General features: G+C 43.7%; 1 protein-coding gene across 1 annotated transcript; it reads right to left on the minus strand.

Moving 5' to 3' along the window:
- Positions 1 to 1865: 1865 nt before the first annotated feature.
- LOC126212675 (cilia- and flagella-associated protein 251-like) lies at positions 1866 to 9748 on the minus strand. Its single transcript, XM_049940095.1, has 2 exons — positions 9132 to 9748; positions 1866 to 1887 (listed from the first exon to the last, which is right to left on the minus strand). The coding sequence occupies exons 1-2, from the start codon at positions 9746 to 9748 to the stop codon at positions 1866 to 1868; spliced, it is 639 nt and encodes a 212-aa protein (XP_049796052.1).
- Positions 9749 to 10104: the final 356 nt, after the last annotated feature.

The following is a 10104-nucleotide window of genomic DNA, read 5'->3' on the forward strand; positions in this document are numbered from 1 at the left end:
GTTTCAAAGTGCTGGGCTAAAAGTGCCAAGGAGTGTGGAAGGGGCACTTTTGTGAAAAGCAACGTCACGTTGAAGCTCATGAGTAGGTCTTCCATTTGTAGTCACATGTCCCTGAGTATTTTTACGAGTTTGGCCGAGTTTCTCACATGGTGGCTGCAGGCCCCCACAAGGGGTTTGAGTAGTGTTTCTAGGCATTTAGCAAATCCGTAACAGTGAGAGTTGATGGAGTCTACAATTGGTCCAGAGGTACCCCTTCCTTATGAATCTTAGGGAATCCATAGAGGCTTGGTATTGCTGGTTCTCTGAGGTACAGGTGCTTCTTCATTGGGTCAGGTAAGTCAGATTTCTTCAGCAGAGCTATCGTCTTTCTACTTATCGTCGTGGTTCGATCCTTCTTCAGCGTCTTGTAGGCCTCATCTTGTAACAGCAGGTTTTCTGCTGGTACTCGGCAGTGCTTAATAGCATTGTAGCATACCCTTTGTCTGCTAGTAGGATTGTTGTATCATGGTCATCTCTAAGGGACCAAAAAGCTGCTCGTTCTTCTGCAGATATGTTATTTTTAGGCAATTGAAATCTGTCGATTATTCTGGAAGTTTCCCATCTGACTTCCTCTGCTTCCTCCTTGGGAAGCCCTAGTACTGCTTCTTCCATGCCACTGATAATGTCTCATTTCGAGTTTGTTCTGGGGATGGGGGCAAAATTCAATCCTTTCTTGAGGACTGCGATTGTGGCAGCAGCCAGTTCTTTTCCAGTCAAATTGACCATGGCTCTGGTGTCATTCATCTCCTTTTTTGTGAAAAAACATTGCAAGATATCAATGCTACCACCCGGCTGGAGATCCGAGAAACCTTCATCAACAGTTTACGCCGGGAAAGCCTACAGTTAAATTTAATGCTATTTACAAAAATTTGCAATACTTAGTAGAAATCTATGTTTTGTAACGGTATCCAGCTCTGTGAACTAAGTTCAGTTGTGGTGAGCATTAGAATTTTTACTGGGTAGATGTGATTGGAAAATGAAAAAAAAACAGAACTCTCACATTTCAGATTTGGGATTAGAGAATGCTGCTGAAAATTAAGTGAACTTATAGGAGGGTTATGGAGTCCTCAGCAGAACAGTCGAGGAAAGAAATGTATGGAAAATGCTGATGAAAAGAAGGGACAGGATGATAAGATAAGTGTTAAGACATTAGGTAGTGAACTAGTCAGATGTGTTTCCTTTTCACTTGGGGAAAAATGCTACTATTACACATATCATATAGGAACTTTAAATGTAGTTAATTTTGTTATGTAGTCTTTATATCTTGCAAAATAATTGTGGCAACAAAATAGGAGGCATTAGAGCTAATATAGATGCTTCCTGGCAATTGTTCTCCCCAAACACCACCTTCAAATAGAATAGGAAATGGTGAAGTAATGGATGTAGTGGTATCAGAAGCACCCTCTGGCATGCACCATTAGGTGACTAGTCTAGTGTAGATGGAGGTGTACAAAGAATCAGATATTAATAGGCAGGGATATGGACTATAATCACACATTTATTATGAGACACATTTGGAAGAGATTATGAGAGAATAAGGAACCCATTTCTTAAAGATCACAGTAATTACAATGATTGCACAGCACTGAGAGTGTGTTGAAAAACATCGTTGTCGTTGTCCAAGTGCATTCAACATAATACTTGAGAAATTAACAGTGATATATGGATGGGAGAATCTGTGCTTGGGACAGTCATGGCAAATTCCAGAACTAAAAAGGTTATCTGTAGCATGTATGAAAGTTGGTCTGTAGAGCATTATCCGAGGAAACAGATGTGGTGGTTCTTCCTTCCGGAGTAATGCAGTGTGTGCCACTTCATACTGAATTTCATGTTTGCCACCACTGAGAACTGTTGACACATGGGTACAAGTGACAGCTGAATGTAAAGCACTATAGCACAAGTACATCAGTAACTTTGAAATTGTGAAAATGATTGTGTGTAAAATCACAATCTCCAGTAAAATTAAAACTGAGGCATGCGATGTGTACTTACCTCACAATTGCTTTGGGATTGACACTAGAGCAGGAACACATGGAGATGCAAAACGAAGTTCCTTAATTCTTCCCTGACTGTTCGCATGATCTGACATTTCATTGAACACACTCAAATTTGCATACTAATCAGTGTACAAAGGTGGAAGTGGGATCAATAGATTCTGGAAGAGTTTCACTACATTCTCATTTTAGATGTGTTTGTGGCAATAAATTTTTAATTTTATATGCAGAATATTTTCGAAAATGCATTGTTCAATGTTCCTGAAAATTTGACTTGCAGGGAAACTTTGTTACTGAGTTTAAGTGTACAAATTGTGTTAACAAATTATTTAATATATATCTTACTTTCAACAGCTCCAAACTCTGTCAGAGATGTCTGACATAAGATTAATTTAAATTAAACATTATGTGTGATGCTCTGCTCATGTGATAAGGTATCAGTCATCTGTTTCGTTGAGAGAAACACAGCACAACATTTACGGTTAACATGACATTACATTTTCTGATCAATCATTACAAATCTTTATAGCAAGAAAGTTAACCATTTTGGTAGAGGTATGGAAATTTAAGTATGAAAGTAAGAAGAGTAGTGATAACATCATTCACTACCTTCCAATTGCAACTATTATGATGGAAACAATGAAGATTTTGTTAGTGTCATTAGCACTGAATTCCTGAGGTGCACTTCATTTGATTGTAGTTGCCAATAACAGCTTTCTTAGTAACAATTAAAATTTATGAAAATACAATCTGCTCTGAAAGAAAATACACCACACATTCCCTGTTAATTTTCCTAACAACTTCATTACTGACAATTGAACCTCCCCATCGCACCCCCCTCAGATTTAGTTATAAGTTGGCACAGTGGATAGACCTTGAAAAACTGAACACAGATCAGTCGAGAAAACAGGAAGAAGTTGTGTAGAACTACGAAAAAATAGGCAAAATATACAAAGTGAGTAGTCCATGTGCAAGATCTGCAACATCAAGGATAGTGTGAGCTCAGGAGCGCCGTGGTCCCGTGGTTAGCGTGTGCAGCTGCAGGGTGGGAGGTCCTTGGTTCAAGTCTTCCCTCGAGTAAAAAGATTAATTTTTTAATTTCAGACAATTATTATCTGTTCGTCCGTCCGTCAAATGTTTTCGGTTCCCATTGGAGAGGCACGTCCTTTCGTCTACTAATCACATGGTTTTGCAGTGCACTAAACTTATTACAGTGAACAGAGATGTCAATGAACGAACGGACAGATCATAACTTTGCGAAAATAAAGAAAGTAAACATTTCATTCAAGGGAAGACTTGAATCAAGGACCTCTCGTTTGGCAGCTGTTCACACTAACCATGGGAGCACGGCGCTCCTGAGCTCACACTCTCCTTGATGTTGCCTACCTTGCACATGGACCACTCAGTTTGTATATTTTGCTAATATTTTTCATAGTCCCACACAACTTCTTCCTGTTTTCTCGATTGATCTGCGTTCAGTTTTTCAAGGCCTATCCACTGTGCCAACTTATAACTTAATCTGAGGGGGGTGCGATGGGGAGGTTCCCTTGTTAGTTCCCCAACTGTGGACAGTGTACCTTTTTACTTGTTTCATCACTGTTCTGCAGCATAATTGTCAATTTAGGTCATTATCAATTCTGTTGGGTTGAAGTGCCAGTGAGAACTTGTCAGCCTAATTATTTTTTGCCTGTATGTTTTGTCAACCTGTCAGTTTTTGTATGTGGGTAACTGTGGTTTATGGAGAGGTATTGGATTTATATGCTCCATCTTTTAAAATGTTTCACTTACTTCCACTTACAGATGCTGAAGTCAATAATTTCCTCCTTTTATTTTAGCATAAGGTTCTCGTCAACAACAGAACATCTGGGAGCACTATCAACCACAGATGTTGATGATGTAGGCAGATTATGCACAAACAATTTATCTCAACTGATTTTGGTTTTATATAGCAATGCCTGGAACAAGAGTGATATCGATATATCCACTGAATAACATTTGCTGAAGTGGCTTTTAACAGTCTTAAACACTGCACACTCCAGAACTGATAACAGTAATGACAGGTAAAATTTCAATCCTGTAAGTGTACAAAATGAACACAAACAGAAACTCTTAGTGCAGTGAGCGATTCCATAGGACAGCAAGCTGCCTAAAACTGAACTGTACTACACTTGCATAGTATATTGGCAGTGTGGTGAAGGTCTATCCCTTGGGATAGAGTGTGAATGTATGATCTCCAGTCTTTGAATGTGTCCACACTATTTCATGTCTAGCTGCCAGTCATAAAGTAATTCTGTATAGAGTTTAATTAAATTACCCTGTTGCTTTCTAGAACCAGGTCCTTGATTGTGACACAGGCAGGCAATGCAAAACAAATTTTGCAGGTTGAAAATCTTGGACATTATCTTGGGTCCAGTGCAAGACACTACTGATGATTGGAGAGAAGTCAAAAGAATACATTGTCCAGTAATGGGTGTCAAATGCCTGAACTCATTTGAGCTAAAGCTGTGAGTGTGAGAACAAGATAAGTGGATAAATGAGGGCAACAAAAGGCAGGTGACGGCTGAAGACGAGTGATAAATGGTGTGTGGATGGGAGAAGCACAATACTGCTACTCGAGGCAAATTTCTAGGTCGCCAGATGATGGTCGGTCGGTCAGTCAGTCAGTAAGTGCGATGTTGTGAAGTATACAGTGTAGGAGAGAGCTGTCAGTGTCTCTGCAAAGAGCACAGTGAAATGTACCACAAGGTGGAATCATGGGAATGTGAGTTAGAAAAGCTGATCAGCAAATTTTCTTTGTATGGACTGATTTGCACAAGCTGTATTAATTCGAATATTCTTTGTTATTTACTTGAAGGTCTGTTGGGAGTATTTTGCCACAGAGATTGTATCAGTGAGGATCCCAGACTAAGTTTGGGGTGGGATGATCTGGAGAATATTTCCAGCATTCAAATCACTAATATTGCATGTAGAATGAGAAAAGTCACTGGCTAGTTGAAATAATCATAGATCGTGAATTTTCTAGAGATCAGCAGTATATTAGTAACCAGCTGAGTTCGTGGTATTGCCAGGGTAGGTATATATTCCAATCTGTTAGTCCATCTTCTCCTACCACAATCATTCCATCTCCTCCTTTGTCACTCTTCTGTCTCCTCCTCACCCATCATTTCCCCATCTTCTCACCCACTCTCTCTGCCTGTCTCGTTCTTGCCCTTTCTCTCTGCCCCTCAGCTTCTCCTCAAGGTGTGTAGTCCACCTATGAGCTCCTTTGCAGGCAGAATGACATACCTGTCTACTTACAGTGTCACGTAGCCATAGTTCTTCAACTACCACCTTGAAAAATAATGTATGGCAGCAATGTGAAACACATACCAAGCAGCAGTAGGAATCAACTATTTCTTATGACTAGTCACAGCCATGTTCCAGTTATAGTTGTGCTCAATGCTATGGGCTGGTGGAAACTTGTTAACAAAATTAAATTTTCTTGTTGATGAGAAAGCAATGACATTGCCGAGGCAAAGGATGAACGAATACACAAAACAAATATTAAATGTCCAATTTTCTGTTTGCAAGTTGCGGCAAGAAGTATGTAATACTGAGATGAGTAGAATTGGAATATCTATGTCCGAGGAAAAGCAGCAACATGTACACAGTATCAATGCCCAGGAAATGTGATAAATGTGTTGTATGGCAGAAATTCTGTGAGCTTATGAACAATGCAAAAAAGTACCAACTTTGCTAGAGGTTAACAGCTTACATTGAAGAGAAATGGACTGCATAGCTAGCAGACAGTCCGACAAGGGGATAGGAAAACAGACTGAGGCTGCTGTTATTTAAAGTGCTGGGTATCCCACCCAAAAACCATTTGTCATGGTGGCGTTTGTTCCACATATATTGACAAATTTAAAACTCTCTAAAACATCACAGCTCATTTAGTAGAACAAATGAGGTTTGTGGTTTAGATCCTACTACACAATGAATTTTCCTTCTCTTTTCCTCTACACTTCCAGTACTGTCACACTGGATGACAGCTGATAACGATCTTCTGTGCATGTCGTGATAGGAAAATCAGTAAGATACTTTCGTTGCACTATGAACGTTATATGTACAGCTTGCCACTGGTGCATTTAATTTGCAATAAATTTAAGAAACAACTAACTAGGGACATTATGCGTCCTTTGTTTTTTATATTAATTTTACAGCCATTAACCAGTATAAGATTTAAATTCAGCTTTCTTAACCCGTATTTTCAGTCTTATGCCAACACATGCTGTCACCAACAAATATCCCTCTGCAGATCCGCGGTAAGAATAAGACTGACAAGGGAACCTCCCCATCGCACCCCCCTCAGATTTAGTTATAAATTGACACAGTGGATAGACCTTGAAAAACTGAACACAGATCAATCGAGAAAACAGGAAGAAGTTGTGTGGAACTATGAAAAAATAAGCCAAATATATAAACTGAGTAGTCCATGTACAAGATAGGCAACATAAAGGACAATGATAGCTGGTGAGCGCTGTGGTCTCGTGGTTAGAGTGAGCAACTGCATAACGAAAGGTCCTTGGTTCGAGTCCTCCCTCGAGTGAAAATTTTACTTTCTTATTTTCGCAAAGTTACAATCTGTCTGTTCATTCATTGACGTCTCTCATCACTGTAATAAGTTTAAAGTCTGTGTTTTGCGACCGCACCGCAAAACCGTGCAAGTAGTAGACGAAAGGACGTGCCTCTCCAATAGGAATAGAAAACATTTGATCGCAAGGTCATAGGTCAACCGATTCCTCCACAGGAAAACACGTCTGATATATTCTTTATGACACTGGTGACGGCATGTGCGTCACATGACAGGAATATGTTGTCGACCCACCTAACTTGCACACTTGGCGAATGGGTAAAAAGATTCTTCTACCTTGCCCGATTTAGGTTTTCTTGTGGATGTGATAATCACTCCAAAAAAAGTGATGAAAACATAAGAGTTTGTCACATAAACTGCATCAAATGAATGCAACAGTTTCAGTCGCACAGTTTTCCCTGTGCTCTGTCAAAACATATGTTTTTTACGTTTTCAAATGTTTCCGTGCGTAGACCGTCAAATTCTGTATATGTCCAAGCAAATCTGAACATGTCCTGGAATTTTGGAGAGCGAAGTTATGTGTGAGTGCCTGAACTTTGATAATTATCTGAAAAAAAATTAAAATTTTCACCCGAGAGAAGATTTGAACCAAGGACCTGTCGTTCCACAGCTGCTCACGCTAACCACGGGACAATGGCGCTCGGAAGCTAACACTTTCCTCGATGTTGCCTACCTTGCGCATGCACTACTCAGTTTGTATATTTTGCTTATTTTCTTCATAGTTCCACACAACTTCTTCCTGTTTTCTCAATTGATCTGTGTTCAGTTTTTCAAGGCCTATCCCTGTGCCAACTTATAACTAAATCTGAGGGGGGGTGCGATGGGGAGGTTCCCTTGTGAGGTATTCCTGCCTGTCGTAAGATGTGACTAAAAGGAGTTTCAACCGTTTCGGCCTTTAATGTGATGATCCCTATTGGGGTTTGACCTCCATTTTAAAAATTCTACAGGAGTACGAGCCTTTTGGGAAGGACACCTTACGTCGTGTACCACCGGTCCTCAGTGCACTAAGACCTTGACACTCATCATCGTAACTGTGTCGTAACTGCACCCACTGTTCATCAATTTGGGCCTAAACACCTGATGGGTTGCACAGGTTACGCCCGTAGTGCGTCCCCATCTGCACCTTCGATCATGATGGACTTTACATGGCACCCGAAATCCAGCACGGTAGCCAGCCCGTTGTGGTGGGGTAGTCATGTACCCTCTAGGTTGTAGTCCCCTGACAACACAGGGATCATACTGCCGGTACCTGAGCTGCACCCTCCGCACGTAAGCCAAGGAGTAGATGCCCATCTACCTGGGGCATCAGGACTCCCGGCAATGGTCATCCCGCCAGGTGGCCCTTGCTGCGGCTGGGTGGCGCACGTGGGGAGAGCTCCTGTTCAGAGTGGATGGTATTGGGGCGGACGTTTCGCAGATGAAACGTCAACATGCATCAGGTCGCTCTGCGGCCGCGTCTTCTAAGAAGAAAAGTTCTGTCTCCATCTCTGGTTCTGGTCCTTCTGCCTTTCCCCCTTGGCCACTCCCTGGGACGAAGGACAGGCCCGCCGGCTTGGGGCGAAATACTTCCCCCACTATCTAGTCTGTTCTCGGACTGATGGAGGGACGTTCGCCACCTCCAAGCCCATGTTCTTTTTACAGCATATCGAGGATATCTTCGGAGAAATCGAGGCTCTTAGTAAAATGCATTTGGGGTCCATTCTCATAAAGACCACCTCCGCTACACAGTCGGCGACGCTCCAGGCATGCGACCGACTAGGGGACATCCCAGTGTCCATTGTCCCACATCTGGCGCTCAATAGGACGCAGGGGATTATTTTACATCAGGACCTCCTGCTGCAATCTGATGAGGAGCTCAGGGCCAACCTGGTGCGCCGTGACGTGCATTTCGTCTGGCGAGTCCAGCGTGGCCCCAAAGATCGTCGCGTCGACACTGGGGCCTTTATCCTTGCCTTCGAGGGTGATGTTCTCCCGGAGAAGGTAAAGGTGATGTGCTACCAGTGCGACGTGCAACCTTACGTCCCACCTCCTATCTGATGCTTTCGATGTTTGCACTTCGGCATATGTCGTCACGGTGCGAAGCTGAACTCCTTTGTGGCGATTGTGGACGTCCTCTTCATGAGGGACATTCATGCAACCCATCACCTCGGTGCGTCAATTGTCCTAGCCTCCACTCGCCTAGATCTTTCGACTGCTCTGTCTATCAGAAGGAGAAGAAGATACAAGAATTGAAAAACTTGGACCGTCTGTCTTATTCTGAGGCCAGGATGAAATATGACCGCCTCCATCCCGTGATGTTGGCAACATCGTTTGCTTTGGTTGTGTCCACTCCTTCCGCAGTATTCTCACCCCCATCCTGTCCCCACTCCCTCCTCACCCCATCCAGGGTCTATGCCTCCGCCTCCCAAATCCCTTCCTTCCAAATATTCCTCCTTCGTGGCCCCTGCCCCCTCTGCCCCAGGGGCCACCCCTCCTCCTCTTCCTCCTCCTCTTCCTCCTCCTCTTCCTCCTCCTCTTCCTCCTCTTCTTCCTCCTCCTCTTCCTCCTCCTCTTCCTCCTCCCCTTCCTCCTCCCCTTCCTCCTCCCCTTCCTCCTCCCCTTCCTCTTCCTCCTCCTCTTCCTCCTCTTCCTCCTCCTCTTCCTCCTCCTCTTCCTCCTCTTCCTCCTCCTCTTCCTCCTCCTCTTCCTCCTCCTCTTCCTCCTCCTCTTCCTCCTCCTCTTCCTCCTCCTCTTCCTCCTCCTCTTCCTCCTCCTCTTCCTCCTCCTCTTCCTCCTCCTCTTCCTCCTCCTCTTCCTCCTCCTCTTCCTCCTCCTCTTCCTCCTCCTCTTCCTCCTCCTCCTCCTCCTCTTCCTCCTCCTCCTTCTCTTCCTCCTCCTCCTTCTCTTCCTCCTCCTCCTTCTCTTCCTCCTCCTCCTTCTCTTCCTCCTCCTCCTTCTCTTCCTCCTCCTCCTTCTCTTCCTCCTCCTCCTTCTCTTCCTCCTCCTCCTTCTCTTCCTCCTCCTCCTTCTCTTCCTCCTCCTCTTCCTCCTCCTCTTCCTCTTCCTCCTCCTCTGCCGCCTGAGAAGCGATCCTCTTCTCAGGCATCCATCGGTGAAACGTTACAGACCCCGGCTTCCGACCCCCCCAGGGGGTCCACAACTCTTTTGTGGATACGTACATGGCGAGCACGGGGCCCTGAGCTATTGAAGCCTTCTTTCTCTCCAGGGCTTCATTTCCTTCCCCTCCTTGCTCCTTTCCCCTCGCCCTCTCCTCTCCCTCTCTTGGTATCCCTGCTTATGTTGGCCCCCGCTATCCTCCTGGTTCTGTTGGTTTTACAATTAGGCTTTGTTGCGTAATCATCTCCTCCTTTTGGCATTCCCTGGTCCCCCTCTGGGGTTTGACCTCCATTACAAAATTTCTCCTCCGTAGTGTGAGCCATTTGGGGAAGAGCACCTAGTGTC

The sequence above is a fragment of the Schistocerca nitens genome, chromosome 11, assembly GCF_023898315.1.
Source record: "Schistocerca nitens isolate TAMUIC-IGC-003100 chromosome 11, iqSchNite1.1, whole genome shotgun sequence".
Taxonomy (NCBI): domain Eukaryota; kingdom Metazoa; phylum Arthropoda; class Insecta; order Orthoptera; family Acrididae; genus Schistocerca; species Schistocerca nitens.